Source organism: Ochotona curzoniae, unplaced genomic scaffold (assembly GCF_017591425.1).
Source record: "Ochotona curzoniae isolate NIBS_2020 unplaced genomic scaffold, NIBS_Ocur_1.0 contig_1014, whole genome shotgun sequence".
Classification (NCBI taxonomy): Eukaryota; Metazoa; Chordata; class Mammalia; order Lagomorpha; family Ochotonidae; genus Ochotona; species Ochotona curzoniae.
Genome location: NW_024464920.1, coordinates 10,230,010 through 10,257,001, shown reverse-complemented (window position 1 = coordinate 10,257,001; position 26,992 = coordinate 10,230,010). Strand labels below are relative to the sequence as shown.

Here is a 26,992-nt window from a genome sequence, read left to right as displayed (position 1 = left end):
TAATTCTATAAAATATCCTTAAGTTTTTGTTGCTGTTGCTTATTAGAGAGGCAGAAAAGGAGCAAAGGAGTGCTCCCATCCACTGGCTCACTCCTCGGCTCCTGGCAGCAGCCCCTGGCTGGGGCTGAAGCCAAGAACTGGACTGTCCCTTGCCTCTGTCTCCCAGGCCTCTGCCTCTCGGGGGCTGGTAACCGGACACTGGATCAGGAGCAGATATTAAACCCAGGCACTCTGACATGGGATGAGGGAGCTGCGACTGTAAGGTCACATGCCTGCCCCTGTTAGGATTGAGCTTTTAAAAATAATACTTTATAATGAAAACATAATGGAACAAAGTGTAACCAAACGTTTAACACACAGGACACTGACATCAAAATATACTGGCAGAATACAAGACTGATAATGCAAGCTCCATTTTAATATACTTTTAAAAACACTTCCAAATATAGCTGTAAGTTTAACCAGGAAAAATACCTGAAATATCTCAATGAACCATTGTACATTATTTTAAAGATTATTTTTTTCAATTCTTGTCTTGCTACATAGTTTTATAATGGTATAAACCTCTTATTTTTCTAATTTAACCATTTTACACTAACTGTAGTTTTTCCTAGCTGATTATTACGATTAAAGCTGTTAACCAAAATCATTAAGGTTTCCCTTAATAACAAGATAAAGAACATAGACTTTTAGCCTTCTGGACTATTATAAAGTAGAAATTTGTAAAATCTACATCCTAACAAAAAAAAATCTGAGCTTCTCTACTATTGTAAAAATTTTCTGTAGAAAATTTACTGTAAGAACTCCATATCTGTGTTTTAAAAGTCAACAGACACACCAAAATAATTCATCCTGAAATCAGAGCCAAAAAGATTTAACAGGATCAGATTTGCTAAGGAAAACATCACAGTGGAAGACACACACCCAAGGAATTTAAAATGACTTCATTGTAACAGTAACAAAGATTAAAGCTGACTCTCATACAGTTATACAATTATTAAGGCTATCTTCCCCCCTTGCTTTAAGCAGAAAGTCAGCACACAGTCCCTGATTTTTAATTACCAAGTGCTTTAAAACAACTGTCAAATATATGTTTTTGAAAAAAATTGGCTGTGAAAAATCCATTATTTAGTAAATTGGGTGACCTTTTAAACATAACCTAGAAAAACTGGCTAAAACCCAGGGTAGGGTCAGAAAGCATCAACACAAATCAGAAAAGAGGGAGAGGTCATGTCCTTTTTGGGGGATGGAAGAATAACATTTTTAATACCTATATTGCAATACTAAGCAGTTTGTATTTAATCTCTACTACTAGTTTTTAGATAAAATACAGCAGCAAATAAAAAAACACTAAAATATGAACTTTCATTTTCAAAATAATTTTCTGCCCTGTAAATAAAAAGTGCTCATAACTAATCATGTACAACACTAGGAAATCTTAAAATCACAAATTACCCATGTCTCATTGCCAGCAATGAGAGTGGAATATACTAAAGGACAGTGTGAGGTTTACAAAAGACAAAAAATATATACGTAATTATTTTGTATACTTACAATATTATACCATTGAGCAATAAAATAATCTTTTGATATGGCAATGAAAACATATTACAGAAGAGTAAAATCCAAGTAACTTCTCAGGGATTCTGGACTATTAAAGTGTACTAGTTCATAATGAATTTAAATAGGAATGGAACACAATTCAAGGGGAAAAACGACTGATTTATTTGTTTTTTAAAATAGATGAGAGTCCTAGTTTAAAGAAGAGGTGACAGCTTCACATGTCATCTCCACCAATAAATTCAGAGCATTTCTTACTCACTTATTAAGACACAAAAGGATGCCCAGTCACTTCAAAAATTCTTCAAGGAAGTTAAATAAAAATTCCTTGAATTTTGGTTACTCTTTTAAAGTCAAAATTTCCAGATACTCTGGAAACAGTAAGTTCGATTTGGTATCTTGTGTTCAGGAAAGAACAGTCAGTTTATAGCACTTGGCTCTCTGCTTTCAAATGCTATGACCAATTATTTGAGAGTTATAATCTGCAGGCTCCATTTTTAAAATATGTGGGATGACACTATCAATTCGTACATTGCCAATGAGTCCTTTGAAAAACAATTCTTCAGTAATTGTAGCATTCATCAGTCTCAAAGCTGGCAATCTGAGTAGTAGTCTGGATAACCTAGTAAGAAAAAAGATAATAGAGGAACAAAGTTGTAAATCCAGGAAATTTAGTAGAAAATATTAAATAATTTCTGATTTATATTATCTGTGCCCAAACTTAATAAAGAAAGAAACTGTTAAACATTTTATTTATTGGAGCCAGTGTTGTGCAGCAGTTGGCTAAACCACTGACTGTGACCCATGTACCTGATAATGGAATGCTGGCTAAAGCCCTGGCTACTCAGCTTCTGATCCACTACTTGCCGATTCAGGTAGCAATACTACTTATGTATCTGGGCTTCTGTCACACAGGTGGGAAATGTGGATGGAGTTCCAGACTTGGGCTGGACCCAGCTCTGGCTGTTGCCATCTGGACAGTGAACCAACAAATCAAACACTTCTGTCTGCTTGCCAAATGAATAAATCTTTAGAAATTTATTAACTGATTAAAAAAAAACCTTTATTCATTTTCATTTTATTGGGAAAGAAAGAAAGAGAGAGATCTTCTATCTACTGGTTCACTCAAATGCCGATAAAGAACAAAACCAGGGATCTGGAACTCAATCTAGGTCCTATACCAGGACTCAGGATCTGAACTGGGACTTCTCAGATGTGTAAAGCAGAGCTTGGACTCAGACCCAGGCACTTAGATATGGGACAATAGATAGGCATCCAAGTGGCATCTTAACTACTGACCCAAACACCTATCCCCCAGTTAAAAAAACTGATTTGAGCACTCACAGGAAACACACACACACATACTCTCCAATCATTCAATCAAATTTCCATGCCCACTTTATTCTCCATTCCTACAACTGCTGGGACTAGGCCAGGCTAACTCTAGAAATACACAACTCAAGCCAACTCCTCCATTCAGGTGACAAGGACTCCGATGACTTATGCATGCCATCGTTTGCTGCCTCTCTGTACATAAGCAGGAAGTAGAATTAACAGAGCCATGACTCCAGTCCAGGAGCTTCAGTAAAAGGTGTGGGTGTGCCAATCAGGTGCTTGATCGCTGTGTCATTCACCCAAAAGTAAGGACCATGCAACCAAGTTATTAAACCTTGAACTGATTATACATTTAAGAATGGCTTAACAACTCATTTTAGATGGTAAGAACACAATGTTTTGGTTTATCAGAACACAGTATTTGCTTTCGCTCTGCAAAATAAAAAAATAAAAAAATAAAAATAAATAAAGACTGGAAATGGTACAATAGGCAAGTTATTACAAGGAAGAGCACAGAACACAGAAATATGACCCAAGACCACTGGGTTCAGATGTTTATCCAGCTGCCCCTGATTAAGTCCATGTGTGCAGGCCAAGTACTCTCTGTACTTCTCACAAGAAGATTATGTCCTGTGTGAGTGCATTTTAAGTTGAAAACTGCCATCCAGGAATTGAAAAAGTTCAGTGTCAAAGCGCCAGAAAACTAATGGGACAGCTCTATGTCAAAAAGGAAGAAAAGCTGAAATATTGATTTGTATGACATAAAGCAAATATTGTAACTAAAGACTGCAAGATGAACTGTAAAACCAACTTCCAAAAGTGTTCATGGCGTGCACTTCCTCCCCTTCTGCCCCACCTCAAGGCATTGTTGGGCACTCTGCTCCTCAAATCCCTTAGTTCCTGTTTGTTCTTATTAGCTGAGTTACATCTACAGAACTGATAGGAAAACTACTTAGATAAACTAAGGTTGATTTTTTTTTCATGGAACTGGCATGTAAATCCACATTATTTAAAACATAAAAATTATTATGTAAAACATTCTTTTACTGATTTTATATATACTAAAAGCACTCTAATATAGCTCTATCAAACATGGTTCTATACACTTTCCATATACTTATGTTTTTCTAGTAATACAGTAGTCCCTTGTTCTCTGCTTGGGTAAGATCTAAGACCTGTGGCTGCAGTATCTCTTGCCTTGCAACTTGGGGTTACTTGACTATAACCTTTGAAGACACTGTTACATGATAGACTGTTCCTAGGGACTGAGGTAGACACCATGCGTGGGATGAATACCACCTGCATGATGGCATCATCCACTACTGAGGCAGGATGGGGCTAAGGTGGGCGGGAAGATTTCATAAGCAAATCAGAATAGCAGGCAATTTAAAACTCAAGTCTTGTATAGTTTTGGAATATTCTCTTCAATATTTCTGGAACAAAGGTTGGTAAAACTTGAGAAACGGGGTTACTTTAACTGTAAAATGTACAGTCTGTCATTATATCCATTTATGGGCAAGGATACTGAAAAAAAAAAAGAATTAAAGCATCTCACTGAAGGCCACGCAGCTACGAAGTAATAAATTCAGGATTCAAACCTAGGTACTCAGTTTCTGATAGCTATTGCTGATCTACCCTACACATTACTTTTTCAAAAACTGAGTGGTTCTGATAAAAAGGAATTTTTTTTCTCCAAAGTTCACTGGAAAAATAAAAAAAAACCATGGGATATCATAGATACACTTCAAAATTAATGATAATATCTAATGATACTTCTTTTCACTTTACCACTAAAATTTATTATTTTTCATCTGAGGCAAAAGTTTGGGGTTAGTCTGAGTGTACTAGGCTCCATAATACAGTGTCACCTTGAACAAGTTACTTAACCTCTCTGTGCTGAAATTTCTTTTTTCACAAAATGTGAGAACTGCATGAAATAGTGCATGTAAAATGCTTACAGAAACTACCATTTCTAAGGATTGATTCTGACTAAACACTTAGTTACATTAGAGTAACACACTTGGGCTGGCAAGATAGTTGAACTGGCCAATCCTCTGCCTGCAAGCTCAAGCATCCATGTTGGCACTGGTTTGTGTCTTGGTTGCTCCACTTCTGATCCAGCTTCCTGCTTTTGGCCTGGGAAAGCAGCAGACCAGGGTCTAAAGCCTTGGGACCCTGTGACCATGTGGGAGACCTGCAAGAAGCTCATGGCTTTGGACCAGCTCAGTTCTGGGCATTGCAGCCTTTGGGGAATGAACCACAGATGGGAAGGTCTTTGTCTCTCTGCCTTTAAGAAAAAAAACCTAAAAAAACAAAGTAAAAAAAAAAAAAGAAAAAAGAATGGAAAAAAGGAAGGAAGGAAGAGAGAAATAGAGAGAAAGAGAGAGCAAGAGAGAAAGAAAGAGACAGTAAGAAGACTAACACAGTCGAAGAAGATACCTGTAGGTGTCATCTGGATATGTTTTGGTGATATAATCTTGGAATTCCACATAAGCCTTTTCCTGAAATTTTTCAATTTGCTCCATATTTTCTAGGCCTGGATGATCTGAAACATTAAAGAACACATTATGATCTGATTTCTGTAATTGCATTTAAGAAGACACAAAGAGGGGATGGAAACAACACTTAATTATTTAAAGAAGCCCATTATATCATAGGTAGCTCCTTCACAAATATCTGTTGGCCCATGTACCGTAACAAGCACTGTACCCACATACCTGAAATTCTCTTATCCATAATATATTCTAACACCTAATAGGAAGTAAGACCTATGATTGTTACCACTGTTTCAAAAGCGGTGGAGAGGATTTTCATCACTTTATTTTTAATGGGAACAAGCAGCTAAAATGAATCAGCTTAGAAAAGTCATGTGATATTTATTTATTTATTTGAGAGCTAGAGATAGAGAGGAGCAGCCAGCTTATCTGCTTGCTCACTCCCTGAAATTCTGTAACAGTCAGAGCTGGCTGGGGCCAAAGCTGGGAGCCAGGAATGAAGCCCAGGTCTCTTACCATGTCAGTCATTACTGTGGCCTCCAAGAGTCTGTCTTAGCAAGAAGCAGGAGTCGGAAGCAACAGTGAGCACTGGACTCAGGCTTAAATGCTAAATGCCCACACTAAGGTGTCTTTAGTACATGAAGTCTTTACAGATGATACTCTACAATATTTTTATAAGGGAAAATTCCACTACTCTTGGATTAAAGGTACTTAGGAAATTACAAAACCATGAACATAATGTCAAAAACTGAAGTTTTAACAGCAATGTAACGAAAAGCATGGGAATGGTTACTGCACATTTCCCCAAAATAGAAATATTAAAGTAACTTCAAAAAAGCTGGGTTCAAAGATATGAAAAAGTTATGTACTGGTGAACAAAAAGTAACAAATTATTGGAAAAACTTAATAATGCTATATTATAATTCTGACTTAAGAATATTCTTAAGTATATTTTTAACTAAGGAAACTTAAGGTGAGAAACTGGTTTTCAGTTCGGTCTGGTCTTGACTATAGTGGTCATTTGGGAAGCAAAACAGCATGGATGGAATGAATAATACAGGACTCAGCAGAAGTCCCAATTTCTCCTACTCAGAAATTGATCATTGAGAGCTTATTGTCATTTTACCATTTGTGAACACTAAAAACTGGTAGGAAAATAAAATACCTATATTTCTGCTAACAGTTATTTTAATTCTTTGAACAGAGAAATTTTCATTTCTCATTCTGTCATTAAAAGATGCCTAAGAAAATGTGCTCAAAAATTCAAATTCTGATGTGACAACTGAAGGTTTATTAATATTCATCTCATTGGTTTCTGAACTTAAGATTCGCCAGTTTACGGCCCAGTGCGATAGAGTAGTGGTTAAAGTCCTACCCTTGAACACGCCAGGATCCCATATGGGCACCGGTTCTAATCCCAGCAGCTCCATTTGCCATCCAGCTCCCTGCGTGTGGCCTGGGAAAGCAGTAGAGGACAGCCCAAAGCCTTGGGACCCTGCACCCACATGGGAGACCTGGAAGAAGTTCCTGGCTCCTGGCTTTGGACTGGCTCAGCTCCAGCCATTGCTGCCGCTTGGGGAGTGAATCATTGGGTGGAAGATCTTCCTGTCTTTCCTCCTCTCTGTATATCTGTCTTTCCAAAATACATAAATAAATAAATCTTTTAAAAACAGATTTGCCAGTGTAAGTTACATAATTTAACATCTGTTGCTATATTCACAGAGCTGTGTAAACATCAGCACAACCTAACTTTGGGATATTTTGGTTACTCCAGCAGAAATCTCCATGCTGGTTAACAGCTACTCCCTATTCTTTTACATCCTTAGCTCTGAGTCACTCCTAATTTACTTCTGTGTCTACAGGTTTGCCTAATCAGCATATTCCACATAAGTGTAATCAAATAATATGTGTTCCTTTGTGACTGGCTTCTTTCACTAATCTATGTTATAGCAGCAGCAAAATGTCAATCCTTTTTCAGATGAATTTTTGTGTTTATACTGATTTTCTATACCCATTCATCTGTTGATGGGCACTTTAGTTATTTACATTTTTAGCGATTATGAATAATGTTATGAACATTCATATGTACATTTTTGTATAGACACCCATATTCATTTCTCCTGAAGTCATATGGCACGTCTAACTCTAACATTCTGAAGAACATTGTCTTCCAAGGCAGTTGTATCTCTCTCCACTCCATGAGCCTGTAGGAGCCTTCAATTTCTCCATGCCCACACAGTGTATTTGAAGAAAGAAGTAAGTGTTTTCTACCTGGACTGAAGAGTACGATTGCCTTTAGGTAGGCATATTCATATCCATCAATGCAGAGTTTAACCATGCTGTTACAGAACTCCTGTAGCTTGAAGATATGTTCCATCAACAATTTTCTCCTTTCTGTTGACATTTTATCTTGAATAATAATAAAAGAAATGTTTCTAATTCCCATTTGATATATGACTAGTTTCATCCAATAGATGCTCCTCGTTAATCTCCAACTTTAATACAACTCAATGTATAAATGTTTAAAATTCAGAATCTCTCCAACTATAGATCAAATACTATTCATTTAAGAAAAATAATTGCCATAGAAAAGTCTTAACGTAATATCTCTTTACAATATCAACTTTGAGAAGTAAGCATGCTACCTGAAAAACTAGCCTAACAAATAACAAAAGATGTAAATTTTGGTAATATAATTTTATTTACACTTAATTGGCTGGAAAAAAAACCCCTGAGCAAATAATTTACATTTTAAAAGGTTACCTGCCAAAACCAACAATGACCCCCCTCCAAAAAAAAAAAAAAAACTCAAATGAAAACTTGCCAAGAACCAAAAAAACCTTGAGCAACATGACAAGTTCACAGGTGTATTCAAAGTTACTGTGACGGGATATGTATACAAGACATATCTTTCATACAATACATAACTTTTCTGTAGATAGAATACTTTTTTTGTGAGTGTATATGAAATGAACCAAGACTATGAGCCTTCAAATACGATGGGATTTTACTGCCTTCACAAATATATTCTTGATGAAAATTTAAGATGATTCTTTTGCTCTAAACTACAAGGAAGTTGCCAGTAAAAACTAATGCAACACAGTGAGAAACAGAAGAAGCTAAGGAGCTACTTAAATAGTAGCCCCTAATTTGTATATTATTCCTGAACTGAAAGGAAGTACTCTTCCAATCAGTCACAAGCCATCCTGAAGTGTTTAAAAATCAGTGATTGCCTGTCTCCTTCAGTGACACTCTGGCATCTAAGAAAGGACAAAGAGAATAAGGCTTGTTCCCGAATACTTCCTGATGAACTAACATTAAAAGAGCCTATTTTGGGCCCGGCGTGATGGCGCAGTGGTTAAGGTCCTCGCCTTGCACGCCCGGGATCCCATTTGGGTGTCGGTTCTAATCCCGGCTGCCCTGCTTCCCATCCAGCTCCCTGCTTGTGGCCCGGGGAAAGCAGTAGAGGACGGCCCAAAGCTTTGGGACCCTGCATCCACGCGGGAGACCTGGAAGAGTCTCCTGGCTTCAGATTGGCTCAGCTCCAGCCGTTGCGACCACCTGGGGAGTGAATCATCAGATGGAAGATCTTCCTCTCTGTCTCTCCTCTCTGTATATCTGCCTTTCCAATAAAAATAAAATAAATCAAAAAAAAAAAAGAGCCTATTTTAGGATTCAAGTAGTTTAAAAACTGCTGCAGGCACACATTTAAAAATATTTAGTATCTCTATATCCGCTAACCTGTCCCAAAGGCCTGGTCAGAAAGCCTATTTCGAGGCTCAGATGTGGTGTGGTTTGTGCCTGTAAAAATTCACGCTCAAATTTGTCAGAGAGCAGCACTGCACGAGGGACTAACGTCCTTTTTGTCAGACTAGATTAGTTCTGGGTTGTTAGAAGAGTGAGTTTGTCTTCCTTGGGTCTTTCCTCTGCACATGTCAGTGTCCTTTTCCCCTTTGCTGTCATAAGGCCAGCCCTCCCCCAGAGCTGGGCAAAGCCAAGGACACGCCCTGGGCCTCCAGAACTGCAAGGCAGAAGAAAACCTTTCTTTATACCCAGTATCAGAAAACAGTCTGGTAGATCGGAAAGCGGTCCTAGCATGTCATAACTGATGCCTCTTCCTATTTCTTGGCAAAGATAATATATGGAAGGTGCCTTTTACCTTGTTGAAGGCTACTGTGAAGACAATTGACAAATGTGGCTAATATAGTTGCCACATTCATTACTTGCCAACACTGGGCAAGACCAAGAGTAAAGAGTTCATTCCAATAAGCTTTCACCAGTGATATGCTGTTTTCTTGCCTATTGAAAATAAAAATTAAAAAAAATCATATTATTAAAATAAATTATTGATCCACATATGTAAAATTATTATTCAACTAAAACCACTCTAGAAAGATCAACTGGGCAAGAACTTTATGAAGTTAATGTTCTGTACAGATGAAGAGAACTGGCAAGAATGCTCATAAATTTAAATATTAAATAACTCTTTTAATCAATCTGCCAGTTTATTTAAGAACAATAGCATATTATATTTCAAACTAAAAAGGTGGAATAAATTTTGTTTTCTAAAAAAAAAAAAAGCAGGCCTGTCACAGTGGCCTAGTGCCTAAAGTCCTTGCCTTGAACATGCCAGGATCCCATATGGGCACCGGTTCTAATCCCAGCAGCTCCACTTCCCATCCAGCTCCCTGCTTGTGGCCTGGGAAAGCAGTCGAGGACGGCCCAAAGCCTTGGGACTCTGTACCTGTGTAGGAGACCTGGAAGAAGTTCCTGGCTCCTGGCTCCAGATCGGCACAGCACCAGCCGTTGAGGTCACTTGGGGAGTGAATTATTGGATGGAAGATCTTCCTCTCTGTCTCTCCTCCTCTCTGTATAACTGACTTTGCAATAAAAATAAAATAAATCTTTAAAAAAGAGGTCAAGTTTAAACACAACAAAAATCAGAATTTAAAGATCTCCATATAGAAAATGACTAAAATTTCAATCCCAGATAAACAAAAATCAAACAAATTAAAAGATAACACAACACTATTTTTATCCATCAAGAGATAAGGGTAAAACCCAGAACTGAGGATGATCATGTGGTCAGAAACTGGTACAACATTCTTCAGAGTACACTCTGATAATGTCTATAATTATTTATGTTCGAATACTGTGCGTAACAACGTACTTTGCAGATATACACCAGAAGTAGGCACAACTGTGCACACAATGGTAGAAGGCAGTGTTAAAACTGAATACAGTAACAAGGGAGACTGGCAACAGTCCAGATACCTGCTAAAATAGGGACGAGTAAGGAAACTTACAAAACCCCACATACTGAAATACCAGGTAATCATTATGAAAACCGGGTAAGCTTACATGTGTTGCCTTAAGAAGACATTTCATAGTAAGTGTAAAAAGCAAAGTAAGGAATAGGATATGTAAATGTGTATACCTAATAGACAATAAATACAGTGTGGGAAAACGAATCTCTAGGACATCAAACTTTCAACAAATGAGGAAGAATGGAAAGAAAAAATGGAAAAAAGTTACATGCAATCCAGTTTTCGCCTTTACCTCTGATTCTTGAATCACAGGGACTACTAGTTAAGATCAGAGATGACTAATGTTACAATTTGTAGTAAGATGGGACCTTGACGTTGCTGGAGAAATTCAGAGAAATGTTATAAACAGCAGCAAAAAGGTTGAGAAATAAAATTAGTATTAAAAAAAAAAAAGAAAAGTTGCAGCTGGGGAATAAACTACAGGTTTTTTTCCTCTCCAAGGGAAAAGAGAAAGATCTAAATATAGAAGATAGTTATAGAAAAACAACTCTTTTACATTTTTATCCCAAATAAAAAGCCTTCATAAGTTGTTCAGATGTTTTGAACATAATTCATTAAATTAGAAGAAAAACACCAAGTTCCCTTTAAAAAGAAGGTTCCTGGGCCTGTTGTGGTAGCCTAGCGGCTAAAGTCCTCACCTTAACGTGCCAGAATCCCATATGGGCACTGGTCCTAGTCCCGGCAGCCCTGCTTTCTATCCAGCTCCCTGCTTGTGACCAGGGAAAGCATTGGAGGGCAGTTCAAAGCCTTGGGACCCTGCACCGTTGTGGGAAATCCAGAAGAGTCTCCTGGCTCCGGACTGATGCAACTCTGGCCATTGTGCACGCTTGGGGCAGGAATCAATGGATGTAGGATCTCAGTGAAAGAGCTCAGGAACAAGCGTCCTTGCTTCTATGCCATACAAATGACAGCTAAGTTTCATTTATGTACCTTGGTCCAAAAACACTGCTAGGGTTCAATCAAGATGTGGCTGCTGAACTTACACTAGATTTTAAACCTCAAGGTAGGAGCTGTTGGTATTAAGAGTATGGTAACAATCCAATTACAGTGTGTAAAGGTGGGTCTAATAGAAGATTCTATGTAACCTAGAAAGTAGTTCCTATAAGTGGGCGGTTGTATAAGCAGAGTCAGATCTAGCCATTTGCTCTGCTTTCTGGCTCACTTAACTTCTGTAGACAACCATTCCCCAAAGGACCTTCTTATAACTGAGTATCTGTTTTGAAAATTATCACTAGATTACTTTCCTGGGATAAGTACATCAATTACAAGCTTAGCACTTATTTATAACCAAATCACAGTACTGAGTCAGTTCTCTGTGTATCTTTCATAGTTATGATTCAGATGCTGGTCTCTTAGCTTTATTCAGAGTATTCACTAAGAAAAGAGGTGGTAGTTACTTCTATTTGGCAATGAGTCATTTACAAACTATTACTAGTGAAAAGAGTTCTATGAAAAAGAATATAAATTTCCTGGCCCAGGCAGTTGGCACAGCAGTAAAAACACCATGCAGAACACTGGCATCCTATTATTGCTGCCTGGGTTTGAATCCCAGCTCAACACCTGACTTCAGCTTCCTGCTAATGTGTATACCTTTGGAAACAGCAGGTGATGGCTCAAGCCACTGCATCCCTACCACCCAAGTGGAAGACTTGGAATGAATGCCTGGCTCCTGACTTTAATCACCTCAATCCTGACTGTTATGGGCAGGTCGGGAGTAAACCAATGGAAGATCCTCTCTGTTTTTCAAACAAGCAAATAAAAAGCAAACATTTTGACTGTAAGCTTAAATTTTTCCATTGTCTAATATCTTTTGGTACCAATTATTTGAAAGCAACATAAATAAATCTATAAATTTTAAGTTTGGGTTTCTTAAGGCAGATGATGTTCCATTTCATCTCATTACTTCAGTACAGAATACAGATACAGTGTTCAGGACAGAATAGAGATACAGATACTTCATGGTAACATGAATGAAAGCTCCAATGGTTGTGGTAGGAGGAAAACAACATAGGGCATCCATGCCACCTCTTAACTAATCAAAAGACAGCCTACTGCAAAATGCTAGCATGAACCATTAACTCTGCTTACAACACTCTTTCAAAATGGAAGCTAATCAAACTGTGCAATATGGATACTCTTCTACATAGAAAACAGAGAAAATACCAGTTGGCTGCTGTGAGTTATAATTTAACACAATTTAAAGTCATGAAAACAGTATCATTGTTCTTCTTTAATGCAAATAATTAAAAAGTAAAGTTCTTGCATAATGTACAAAATGTACATCTATGCTACAAAACTCACATTATATTCAATGACTTAGAAACACTCACCCTAGTGCCTGGAAAGAAGGAATTGAAAGTGCCCAGTGCATCGATAAGAACAGCAGTCTGGAGGCAGATTCTCCAATGTAGTGTACATTCAGGTACTCGGGCATAGGAGAAGGCATGGTGAGCTAGTATGAAAGGGGTTCAGGTAAATTATCATACCATTTAAGTCTTAAGTTATTTCTTTGAAAAAGTTGAATGTAAACATACCACACATCAAACAGAAATTTAATAAAAACACAAAAGATTAATCAAAATAATTCAGGTCAATAGAATTTAGAATAAGCGAAGTCATAGTATCTAACAAAACAATATTCAGAAAAGCAGAACAATCATGGTGTTTCAAAGTTATATCCCATTGTGGTCTAATTATGTTTTCCTTTCCTGTCTTCAATTAATATATTTTACAACAAATTCAATGTATGGAGCAATCATGATGATAAAGGATCCTTTTACTTAGGCTAAGGAATTAACAAATGCAAATGTCAGCGGGGCCAGGAATGTCATGACTTAGACTACAAGTGCCAAGTAGGCAAAGAATATTCCCAGGTAGAGAGCAAGAAACACATGGGAATTAGGGCTCAGCATGTCAGTCTTTCAGTTTTCCCAAGAGCAGGGTCTGTGTGAAATCTCCCTATTTAAGAAACAAAATTGGTTGAGCTTTAAAAAAAAAATTCTACAGGTAGTAACACATTCTGTGTACCTTCTATGTGCAGGCTGTCAATCCATACCACTGATACTAGAGAGTTATTTTAAATGTCTGACCATTGCTAAAAAAAAAAAAATATAGACATGCTCCATTAAAACTTGGGGAAGGCATATCTGAAAATCTTGTTTAAGGGAATTTTCTCTCTCTCTCTCTCTCTCTCTCTCTTTCTCTCTCTCCTCTCTCTCTCTGTGTATACGAAACAGTATCACTAACAAACTTTTCTAAATGGAATTATTAAAATGATCCAGAATATCAAATCTAGAGGGGACACAGCAACATGAGCATTTACATACTAGAGAGGATAAATAAATATCCAGGCAATTTGGCTGCCATCTATCAAAAGTTGTAAAATAAGTACATCCCATGACCTAATAAAACCACTTAAAAATCTACTCTAGAGAACCCTGCACGGCAGTCAAGTGGCTAAAATCGTTGCCTTGCATGCACCAGGATCCCATATGAGCACTGGTTTGTGTCCCAGCTTCTCCACTTTCCATCAAGCCCCCTGCTTGTGGCCTTTTGGGAAAGCAGTTGAGGACGGCCCAAAGCCTGGGTCCCTGTACCCATGTGGGAGACCCAGAAGAAGCTCCTGGCTCCTGGCTTCAGATCGGCTCAGCTCTGCTGTTGCGGCTATTTAGGGAGTAAATAACTGGATGGAAGATCTTTCTCTCTCTCCTTTTCTCTGTATATCTGACTTTCTAATAAAAAATAAATGTTCAAAAAAAATCTTCTCTAGAAATTACCTGCATACCGTCACAGAAAAGCATGTCTACTGAAGCTCTACTTCGAACAATGAAATTAAAAACTTGGTAAGAACCTGATTTTTCATCAACAAGGAAAAGAATAATCCATAGTACAGTTAATATCTTGTAGGCAAGGAAATAAATAAGATAGTTTGAGACTGAATGGCAGAGAAAAAATATCTCATGGGCAAGTAGGCAGAAAATTCTAAAACAGCATGAGGACAAATCAATTTAAGCTAAAGAGAATCTGTGTGCGCACACACAGATGGCACAAGGAAACGCACTGCGAAGTTAACCGTGGCTGCCACTGGAGGTAGAGGACAGGGGATGCAGCTGCTGTTTTTCTGGCAGAACGAATATATACTTTTATCAGATTCTTACAGGTGACTATGGTACCACAAAACTCAAAAGGTTTTCTTCAAGAATATATACATAATCTACAGGAATGTTAGATACAAATGCAAAAACCAAGTCTTCATTTGTTTAACATTACCCAAAAGTGGCTTTTACTTGCTTAATAAGTGGGCTAGATAATAAAACAGCCTATCAATTAAAAATGACAATAGGTGAGAAAATGTTTAAGAATGTTTAAGCAACATCAATTGGAGCAATAAATTAAATTCAGTTCTTTAAGACAATTCTTAGGAGATCTGTTAAGCTATCAGCTATGAAACATCTTAAATGTAAGCTATTGGATGAAACTTTCCATGTGAGAATACTTGGGGGGAAAAAAGGGAACTATCATACCTTTACAGCAGTGCCCAAGGTGAATAGGGAAAAAAAGACTGAAAAAATCAGGTGAATTACTAAAATTACTAGTTTTGCAGGGTAAGAACTAAGATGAAGAACTGCAAATATCCTCTGCCAATGTTGAAAACAAATACCATCTTTATTCGGTTTATTTCACAAACTGATTCCAGGTCCCTTTTGTGGACACCACTGTCTGCAAGCTCAAGCTTATCTAAAAAATAATGTGCTATTTGCATACAGCCTACAGACATTCTTCCATACACTTTACTCTCCGGTTATTTGTAATACGCAACACAATACAAGCAATGGATTAACAGTATTGCATTATTTCAGGAATAATAGCAAGAAAAAGGCTCATACATGTACATTAACAATGTACATTAGCCTTTTCCTATTTTTCATCTGTGTGTAGTTGAATTTGCAGATGCAAACTCTTGGATGCACAATGCTCAGATACATAGGATTAGCTTTTAAAAGTAGAAATTGGATAAAATAGTTTTGATTTACTCAATGGTGATAACTGGAACATTTCTGCTGCTTTAATTATAAAATTAATTCTCAATATAAACCAAATGAATCCATCACTATTTAAAATATTCCTGTTTTGTTATATAAAAAGGATGTCTTATAATTTATTGACAAACCTAATATGTTCCTAGTATTATGAGCCACAAAGATAATGACAGCTGAAGAAAAACAATCTATTCAGTAAGTCTTTTGGACAGAAAAAAATTTCTTCTTTATATAGAGATCAGTTTCTATTACAAAGATCTAAAAGGCTCCCCCAAATGCCTGTCAATTACAACAAATTCAAGTACACATATTTTTCAAACTAATATGTAGGAAGGTACTTACATTTTTTTAAAGATGGAATTTAAATGCTTATGGTACATAATTTTGAAATCCACATATTTTCCACCAAATAGTTACTTTTTAAAGCAGGGGGAAGGAAGAGGAAGTAGGAGGAGGAAGAAGGGGAGTGAGGGAGAGAGAGCTAAAGAGGGATGGGGAGGGACAGAGAGAGATGCAGAAGTGTAGAGACGTGTATCTTCCCTTCGCTGGTTCACTCCCTTCACCCCTGGAACAGCCAGGGAGAGGCCAGCTGGAACCAGGAGCCAGGAACTTCACTCAGGACTCTAGTGCAGGTGGCATGGACTCAACCATTTGAATCATCACTGATGCCTCATACAGGGTATTCATCAGCAGAAGGCTGAACCTGAGTGTCCAGCTGGGACTTTACCAAGGCAGTCCAACTGCTACCTCAAGGAGCTTCTTAGCTATGCCTAACATCTGTCTCTATTTCCCAAAAACTTTTTGAAGTACTTTTGTATTAAGCTGACATTTTGACTACTGATAAAAACTAAGAGACCAGTGTTGCGGCATAGCCAGTTAAGCTACTGCCTCCTACACAGACATCCTATATGGGTAGTGTTTACAGTCCTGGCTGCTCCCTGCCAACAGCCTGGGAAAAGCACACAGGAATGTGGTTAAAGTACATGGGCCTTGGCCAGCCACATGGGAGACCCAGATGAAGCTCCTGATTCCTAGCTTAAGCCTGGTCCATCTCTAGCCATTGCAGACATGAAAGGAGTGAATCAGTTGATAAAGACCTCTTTCTGTAATTCTGCCTTTAAAATAAACAAATAGATAAAGAAATCTTTAAAATCATTTAAAATTAATCAATTTGTTTTCAGGTTTCACTTGCCTTTGCTATTATCTTTCTAGTATTTTATCAAATTATGATAAAAGCCTGCATAATATAGCTTTTAAAAATAATTTGAGTTTAACATAGATTACACTTTCATTAGTCACTTTTTTATGATTGCAATTTTTATGAGACCTGATCATTCATTAACCATTTAACTGAGAATTCATTGTGAAATATCAAGTGCTATTGTCTAAGAAAAGGAATAAAGTGGAAATAGAATGAATTTTTAAAAAAGGAATGGCAGAGCCTGGCACAGTAGCCTGGTGGCTAAAGTCCTTGCCTTGCATGCACCAGGATCCCATATGGGTGCAGGTTCATATCCTGGTTGCTCCACTTTCCACCCAGCTCCCTGCCTGAGGGCAGGTGAGGATGGCCCAAAATCTTGGGACTCTGCACCTGCATGGGAGACCTGGAAGAAGCTCATGGCTCCTGGGTTCAGACTGGCTCAGTTCCTGCTTATAACAATGCTGGAAGCCAAGTAATTAGGCCGATATACAACAAACAGACTTCTTTTGCAGAAGCTACAGTAAGAGCAAAATACCTGGGACTTAAGTACTGATATACCATGATGTAGTAAGCAGGTACTAAACAAAGAAAAGCATTCAATGTATCATGAATGCCAATTCTTAAGTTAAAAAAAAACAATATTTAAGTATTTCTAAAAAAAATCTAGACTTATATCCAATCACTGTTATTGTTAACAGGCTTATGAAAGAATTGCTTTATTCAGCTATCATTTCATAATCAGACATGTTTGAGCTGCTGTTCTGAAATTCTATAAGTGGTATTTCTGACTTTAAAAGCATAACAAATATACCTTGACTTTGAAAAAAAAAATCAAAATCAAACAATATTAGCATAATATAAAATTTTTTTTTAAATGAAATACCCTGAAAGCTACATGTGAGTCGCTGAGAAGTGGGCCTTCTTTTTCAATGTAATTTATGCTTGAATCTCCAGCAATTACACGCAAACTTCCTTCCATGCCCTCTCCTGAGTTCTGATAACGTGTGTTCTCTCCAGGATTGAATGCTTTTGCAAGCGTATCAAATGCCCTACAAGCAGAAATAAAAGAAGCTGTGAGCTTAGCCAATTTCCACAGTAAGATGAAAATTCTATAAAAAATTCTACAATTGAGATTTCAAGTTTGAAAAACTTGTTTAGAAACAGAACTTTGGTGGAGTAGTAAATTCTATTTCAGTAACACACCTGATTCCTCAAAGGCAATAAATTAAGCTTTGAATGCATACTATTAGATACTGTATTACTATTACCAGATATAAGATCTCTTTGTTAAAATCTCATATAATTAAGGGGGTAAAAACATCCTCCTACTCTGGTATGCAAGTACACTTATAAAGCAATATATTCAATGTATCAATCCATTTATTTGACATACATACATGTTATTTAGAAAGAACACGGATAAGAACTTTTGTTGACTCTACCATACTGCATACAAAATTGTATCTTGATTTTATTAAAAGCTCAAAGAATATTTTCAAACTTGTGATTACTCAGTTAAATCTAAAATGTAAGAATTAGAGATTAATAAATTAGCAAATATTAGCAAATAATTCCTGGAAACAGCGTTCCATAATTTTCCTTATTTGTTTTTGAGTATTCCTGGAAATCATCATTCCTTTTTTCCCCTTATTTACTTGTTTATACAGTTCCTGGAAATCTCAAGTTCAACAAAGGACTTAGCATGCAGTTTATTTAAGTGTGGGAAAAGCTACAGCAGTTCAATTTCTATATCCTAAGTATTAGCATCCACACTCTGAAAAGCTCAAGTCTGTATTTTTGTCAAGTGTAACTGAAGCCTGTAGGTGGGAATCACCACTCTAGCAACACAAACATATTGCTTTGTACACACAGAAGATAAAATAGGATAACCAAAATATGTGAAATGTCAGGCTCAGGTTACTAACTTTACAGGGAATTCATTCTGATTATATATAATTGCTCCTGTTACTTGCAGTGTTATCTGTCAGACATTTTCAGTTAAACTGATTTTGCTTTACATTTTCTACGTCTAACAAATATTTGTTCTCTAGGGCTCCCATATATAGCATCTAACACAAAAATAATAAGCACTAAAAGACACAATATAACAGTAGGCCTTACCTTGAAACGTCACCGTTGGTTTGCATTTCTTGATGAAAGTCACACAAAGAAGTATCACCATTACTTAAGTTTTCCATCACAGACATCTCATTATTATTTAGAGAAAAGTCTTTAGTTTTTCCAAGATTTGCTAATGATGTAACTACGCTTGCCAATGTACTGAGGTCTCCCTGGCAGGATTCAGCCTTTATTAAGAAAATAAAAGGGTGGGAGAAGGGTGTTTAGAAGTCTGAAAATTGGTACATTTTAAAATATGAAATTATCAACTCACATTTGATTGTGAAATGCCACAAGGTAAAATACAATAAATGAGGCCAAAAACGTAAAAACAGAGAGCTCTGGGCTTTTAGAACTATGTAAAGAAAGTGCAAGTTTAAAAACATGTATATTTACCGAGAAATATTTATTAAAAAGTTTAAGCCAGAAGCTGCACACACACAATTTGTTCACGTCATTGTAAATTCCTCTAAAAAAGGATTTTTAAAAAAAAGGGCTTATTTTTATTGGAAAGGCACATTTAAAGAAAGATCTTCCAATCCACTGGTTCACTCCCAAAATGGCTTCAGTGGTCAGAGCTGAGCTGATCTATGCCAGGAGCCAGGAGCTTCTTCCAGGTTTCCCATGCTAGTGCAGGGTCCCAAGGCTTGGGCAGTCCTGGACTGCTTTCCCAGGCCACAAGCAGGGAATTGGATGAGAAGAGGAGCTGCTAGGGTATGAACTGGCACTCTTACTGGATCCTGGTGCATGCAAGATGAGGGCTTCAGCTAACAGGCTACCTCACAGGGACCAGGACTGGTTCACCTCTCACAAGGCAGCACAGGGCTAGAGAAAGGTCAAGTCAAAGATAAAAGCTGTGAATTCAATGTCTCCCAGGTATGTGGCAGGGACCCAAGCAAATGAATTACACCTGCTGATTCCCAGAAGCACGTGTTAGCGGGAAACTGCATTCAAGAGAGACTGGAATTGAGAGACTGCTACAGGACGCAGGTGTTAGCAGCAGTATCTTAAGTGCTATGCCAAACACCCACTTCCACAGATCTTAGATTATCCTTCAAGTTCATTTTAGTGTAAAAATAATGAAACTTATGAAAACAAGAACAAAATGTTGGTCTTCTGTTACATACTGTCTTTTATTAATAGTATAGAATTTTTTTTATGTGTTTAAAGATTTATTTACTTTCATCGCAAAGTCAGATATACAGAGAGGAGGACAGACAGAAAGGACGATCTTCTGTCTGATGCATCACTCCCCAAGTGAACGCAACGGCCAGTGCTGTGCTGATCCGAAGCCAGGATCCAGGAACCTCCTCCAGGTCTGCCACACAGGTGCAGTCCTCTACTGCTTTCCCAGGCCACAAGCAGGGAGCTAGATGGGAACTGGAGCTGCTAGGATTAGAACCAGTGCCCAAATGGGATCCTAGTGTGTTCAAGGTGAGGACTTTAGCTGCTAGGCCACTGCGACAGGCCCAAAAATGTTCTTTATGTATTAGCTATTGTTCTTTCATAAAAAAAGAATTTTTTCCCCTTAATTCTCATTACCTACAATACTTTAAATAGAAAATGCAATTAAGTACTAGGTTTTTCTTTCACTTAATTATAAATTTTCAGAGCAGAGTTGACCTCTAACAATATCATATAAGTTTTTCTGAGTTGCATTTTAAATTTGCAGATTTTGATGACATCTGAGCATATTAATGCTCAAAACATCCATCCTAATCAAGGAAAAGACCTTTCAAATTATCTTCTACAGTTTACTGACAAAATACTTTATTCTTTCAATTAGTATTATCCCCTAATATTTTGTTTTTATTTCTAAAATATTCTTACATTTCCCCTCTCATCACAAGCAATACAAAACACTTCTGTGATTTCAAAATGTTTAACGATTTTTCCTCCATGAGAAGGAAGCAGTCAATTGCAGAGCAGATAGAAACTCGTGTAAACCTGCAGTTCAATTCTGACACTGCCTACCCTAAGACAAGCTAAGATCTCACAGGTCGCGGGGCCATTCTCCAAGAACGTTCCTCCTTCAGGTCTAACCCTAAGCACCAGGGCATTTTGCCTGTGCTTCCCTCAGTCCTCTCTTTAGGTTTGTTCAGTCTGCTTGAGAGGTCCACAGAGCTTAGGCAGATGTGTTTACTGACTTAACTAGAAGATGAGGTAACAAAGGAGGGTGGTACTCCCATGCCCAGTCTAAGTACCTCATCCTCTACTGGGCAATTTGGCTCTTTATTCTTTTGTGGTTTTTACTAAGGCTTCAGTGCAACACATATTTGCTGATAGGCTGCATAGGGAGATCCAGCTGGGGCTGTATGATCATGTTTTTCAGCATTCTTTCTTTCAGAGTTGTGATAAGACTCCTCTAGAATGAGAATCATGGCTTACAAAGGGAACAGGCATTATGGGGCAGGGGCTTATGCTGCCACCAGTAACAGTGCTATCCCATAGGAGGGCCAGCTGGGAGTCTGGGCTGCTCCACTGCTGATCCAGTTCCTTGCTAATGTAATTAGGAAAGAATGGAACAGATGGCTCAAGAACCTGGACCCCTGGCCCAGCCCCAGCCCCAGCAGCCATTTGGGGAGGAAACAAATGGATAGAAAATTGGAACTCTCTTTTACCCTCGTTCTCTGTGCCTTTAAAATAAACAACAACTTAAGAAAAAAATCCAAAACATATCTAATATCACAAATACATATACACATTTCCTTAATGTTTCATTCATTATTCCACCTGTTTAGATTGTGGGAAATTGTGTCTTCCAGAAATTCATCAATGGTTCCTGAACTGCTATATGCCACTAATACCCTAGCAGTTACCAAATTTTTACATAACTACCAATTCTTATTTAGTCCTTATAACAACCATGTGAAATAAGAATCATCACTTGCCCATCAAAACAAAATGACCTACCATGGGCAGTAACTGTAGAGGCAGGAGAGGAAATCAGGCCTGACTGCAAAGCCCACATACTTCACTTTACTGCAGCTAAAAACAGCTTTTCCACGCAGGAAGAAAAGGAATTGCAATTCTTATGTAATTTTTATTTATTTATTGCAGAGGCAGACACAACATAAGCTCCCACCCATTGGTTTATTCTCAAAATGCCTGCATCCAAAGCAGTGGCTTAAAGTGCTGTGCCATAATGTACATCTCGAACTTAGCAATTTTTAAAAAAGATTTATTTGTACGGGATCCTGCTGCATACCAGAAGACTTTAGCCACCAGGCTACCATGCTGGGCCAACAAAAAAAATTTATTTAAAATTTTTTTTACTGTAAAAGATTTACAGGCCCAGTGCAAGGTACCATAGTGGATAAAGTCCTCAGTCCTCGCCTTGAACACACTAGGATCCCATATGGTCCCGGTTCTACTCTTGCTGACCCTGATTCCCATCCAGCTCCCTGCGTGTGGCCAGGGACAGCAGTTGAGGATGGCCCAAAGTCTTGGGACCGTGCACCTGCGTGGGAGACCCGGAAGAGCTCCGGGCTCCTGGCTTCGGATTGGCCAGCTCCAGCTGTTATGGCCACTTGGGGAGCGAATCATCGGATGGAAGAGCTTCCTCTCTCCTCCTCTTTGTATGTCTGCCTTTCCAATAAAAATAAATAAATCCTAAACAAAACAAATAAACAAACAAACAAAAAGATTTACAGAGAAAAAGAGAGATAAATCCTCTGCTGCTGCTTCACTGTCCAAGTGGTCACAATGGCCGGAGCTGAGCCAGTCTGAACCCGGACCCAGATGCTGCCTCTGGGTCTCCTATGTAGTACAGGGTCCCAAGGCTTTGGGCCATCCTCTTACTTTCCCAGGCCACAAGCAGGGAGCCTGGAAAGGCTGGAATAGCTGGGATACAAAACGGTCACCATAAAGAATCTTGGCAGATGCAAGGTGAGGATTTAGCCACTAGGCTATTGTGTTTAGCCCTAGAATAATGCAATTTTTATAAATTCACTTTTCTGAGAAATTTAACAACTCTTGACGAATTTTAAAGTTTATTGCTTTCATGCTGAGGTTATGATTGTTGTGGTAGAATAACGAAGATTTCTACCACACAGCTGATAATTTGTTTTAAAAGAACAAATTATCACAAGAACATTTCAGGTCAAATCAACTGATCAAAGGGATGGGATAGATTAAAAAATAAAACGGGGAAATACTTAAACACTTTAGAAGAATTTAACCTTTAAATTATAATAAACAGGGCCTGCTGCGATGGTGCAGTGGTTAAGGTCCTCGCCTTGCATGCCCGGGATCCCATATGGGCGCTGGTTCCAGTCCCGGCAGCCCTGCTTCCCATCCAGCTCCCTGCCTGTGGCCTGGGAAAGCAGTCGAGGATGGCCCAAGGCTTTGGGACCCTGCACCCGCGTGGGAGACCTGCAAGAGGCTCCTGGCTTCAGATTGGCTCAGCTCTAGCCGTTGCGGCTGCCTGGGGAGTGGATCATCCAACGGAAGATCTTCCTCTCTGTATATCTGCCTTTCCAATAAAAATAAAATAAATCTTAAAAAAAAATTGTACTAAACACACCTTGTCTGGTGTCATCAGTACAGCTGACTCAGTTTTTATTCCAGACTGATGGATATTCACAAACATTCCTGAATCCAACAGTCCTGTTGACCTACAACAAATAAGCATCAATTTTAGTCTGGCTTTCACTGAAAGGAAAAACAGCCCACCATTTGCCAAACATCTGATTTACTACACCTTGCAGCCTCACTGTCTGTTACAAAAGTTGGAGTTGCAGCCAACGGACTTCGAAGGTCTTTGCGGATGTAGATTTTTTCTGTAGAAGCTGCACAGTTTGAAGATTTTTCTCGTGATACCTCAATGGGTTTTCTTTCACACTGAACAGCTACAAAAATATGTTTAATGAGTTGTATCACAATATAGAATTTATAGACAATTATAAATGTAAGCCCTAAGTCAGCAATAGTGTTAACTGAGGGACCTAATTACCACAGTAAAACTCTAAAGATAATTCCCAATCTTTATAAATTATATCCAAGTTCAACAAAGTTATTTCACATTAATAAAACTGGTCAACTGCATCTCTTTCCTGTCCCAGCTTCCCCAAGTCCTGTGATAAAAATTTATTTACACAGGAGAAAAAGAGAATAAGGAAAAGGAACAGAGAATATGCATGTGTCTTTGCACATTCTGGTTCATTCTCCAAAAGCCTGCAAAGGCAGGCTGCGTCAGGCCAGGGCAGGCCAAAGCAACTCAATGCAGGTCTCCCATGTGAATGGCAGAAAACTAAGCATTTGGACCATCACCTGCTGCCTAACGGGACACGCAATACAAGGAAACTGCAATTGGAGGTAGGGCTAGGACTTGAAACCAGGGATCCCAAACCAGGATGGGAGCATCCCAGAAATATCTTTATCACTGTACCGAACACCCATGCAAGAGGAGGAGCTCACCGCTAAGAAAGAACTAAAGAGCTCCTTACTTACTAATGTGAGAATTTTGAAAAGCGAAATGAAGTTGAATCCATTGAAAATAGTGCCAATAGACATAAAAAGGCTTAACATTCTTTAGGCTAATAGGTTTTTAGGGAAAATTCAGCCATTTATAAATAAGGGTAATATTTAATGTTTCTAACAATTTTAATTTCATGGTATCTGGGAGAGTGGGCAGTGCAGCTGTTTAATGCATGCTTTCTGAGCAACCAAGAAACTGCCGGCATTCAAAGGCAAGTTTCTACCACTTCAAAGCTATACGACCTTGGCCAAGTTTCTCAATTTTTTCATTCAATGTAAAATAGAAACACAGCATTACCTACAACAGAGAAGTACTGTGAGATTAATTAAATCATATGCTAAGATTGTGTCTGAGTCAATAAATATTAGCTCTTTTGTCTCATTAGTCACTTTACTGGCTCCTTTAAAAAAAAAGTCAACAGGATTTTTTTTTTTGCCTAAGCTACAAATACAACCTTGTTAAACACATATCCAAGAAATATATTATATTGAGAAAAAATACATATTTATACACACACATTTTTATTTTTTTGTTGGAAACTAAGTTATAAAGCTAATGCATGAGGTCTTCAAAAGTGTATGGAAATACATACTATAAATAAATCAGTCAGATTTAAAAAATTTTTGTACCAAAACAAATTTATCTTTTAATTCCATTTCCACAAACTTTTTAATAACCTCACATGACATATTTTAATGCATTAATTTTGGTATTTCTAGTTTTCAATATCCATAATAATTATTTTCTCCATGAATAATACATACAATCTTGTTTCATTCCAAATGCAATACATCTCTGTAATCTGCAGTACTGACAGCGGTTTCGATGATGTTTATTAATAATACAGTCCTTTGATCCTCGACATGAGTACACTAAATTTTTTCTGATGCTTCTTTTAAAAAATCCTTTGCAGCCTTCACAAGTTACTGCTCCATAATGACGTCCTAGAGACAGTATTTAAGAAAATTCAAATCATATATTTTAGAACAATGGAATGAACTCATTTATCTCTTTTAAATAATAATATATGAGATGAAACTGATAGTTCTGAGCTTCTGACTTGAAAATGTTTAGCCATTATTAGAGAATGAAACGACTATATCCTCTGACAGGTGAACAATATGAAGTTCTTAATTTTAGAAGGTAACCTTGGCAAGGGTGTGTAGGAAATTTGGGAATGAGAAAAAAAATATTACCAACCATCTCATTACTTTTCACTTTTGACATGATTTAAGAATTAGTTTTGTTATTTTAATAACATTTCAAGACATTTTTATTTGACAACTATGCTTCAGAACAATGGATAAAATATCGCTTGATTCTACTATAACAATTAAAAAGATGTTATACATTTGAAATTTCTGAAATCATGTACATTTTGATTAACCTGTTATTTCACATTTATCTTACATACATTAACAAACTGAACATAGTCTGAGAAAAGTTCTAATGCAAGTTTTTATAGTGAAATATTAAAATGATGAATTAAAAATAAACTATGTCCTTAAACTAGATCCCACTGGCAGCTGTGACAACATTTGAGCAAAAGCAAGTGTGTATTATGTTTCTGATATGCAGCAATAACAAAACTGACGTGTCTGAAGCCTACTGCTAGTAAAAAGCTCTGAAGATAGCTGGTTCAGTTCTAGAGTGTAATTTTCGCATCACCTCACTAACTAAAATTACTCTGCATCTCTGGTACTGGGCTTAGAAATGACACTACAACAATTAAATGCAATAGTCTCAAGGAGTTGAACTCATTTTTAAATAATTGTTTTGATAAAATGCCTGATTTTCACTTACAGATATTTTGTTTACATTTATTTAAAAAAAAAAAAAAAAGATTGGTTTGAAAGGCAGACGGAACAGAGAGAAATTACATCTGCTCGCTCACTTCCCAAATGGCTACAATGAGCAGGGCTGGGCCAGGCCAAAGTTGGGGGCCATCTGGCACTGGCTTCTCAGTAATCTCAGCAGAGAGTGAGATCAGTAGCAAAGCTGCCAGGACTTGAACCAATGTCCATTTGGGATGCTGTGACTGCAGGCAGTGGCATTACCTGATATACCACAATGCTGCCCTATTTTCAAAATACGAAACATCTCATATTCCAGTGAAATATGCATTTTATATCATTAAAACACTCTACTGGGCCCAGCGGCATGGCCTAGTGGCTAAAGTCCTCACCTTGAACACACCGGGATCCCATATGGGCGCTGGTTCTAATCCTGGCAGCTCCACTTCGCATCCAGCTCCCTTCCTTTTTTTTTTAATTGGAAAGGCAGATATACAGAGAGGAGAGGCAGAGAGGAAGATCTTCCGCCTGATGATTCACTCCCCAGGCGGCCGCAAGGGCTGGAGCTGAGCCAATCCAAAGCCAGGAGCCTCTTCTTAGAACCAGCGCCCATATGGGATCCCGGGTGTGCAAGGCGAGGACCTT

The 26,992-nt window shown here is 37.9% G+C and overlaps 1 protein-coding gene across 2 annotated transcripts in view; it reads right to left on the bottom strand.

Moving 5' to 3' along the window:
• Window positions 1–781: 781 nt before the first annotated feature.
• NR2C1 (nuclear receptor subfamily 2 group C member 1) overlaps window positions 782–26,992 on the bottom strand; it is a 44,538-nt gene continuing 18,327 nt past the window's right edge. Inside the window, exons 5-14 of one of the 2 annotated variants that reach the window (XM_040980728.1) lie at window positions 25,319–25,498; window positions 23,778–23,925; window positions 23,601–23,691; window positions 19,079–19,263; window positions 17,841–18,006; window positions 13,048–13,169; window positions 9,550–9,689; window positions 7,662–7,799; window positions 5,335–5,440; window positions 782–2,182 (exon numbers count right to left, since the gene is read on the bottom strand). In XM_040980728.1, the coding sequence (XP_040836662.1) occupies window positions 2,008–2,182; window positions 5,335–5,440; window positions 7,662–7,799; window positions 9,550–9,689; window positions 13,048–13,169; window positions 17,841–18,006; window positions 19,079–19,263; window positions 23,601–23,691; window positions 23,778–23,925; window positions 25,319–25,498 (1,451 nt within the window). In that variant the 3' untranslated portion in view covers window positions 782–2,007. The remainder of the gene's footprint in view (window positions 2,183–5,334; window positions 5,441–7,661; window positions 7,800–9,549; window positions 9,690–13,047; window positions 13,170–17,840; window positions 18,007–19,078; window positions 19,264–23,600; window positions 23,692–23,777; window positions 23,926–25,318; window positions 25,499–26,992) is intronic. The other variant, XM_040980738.1, reaches the window with a different exon arrangement.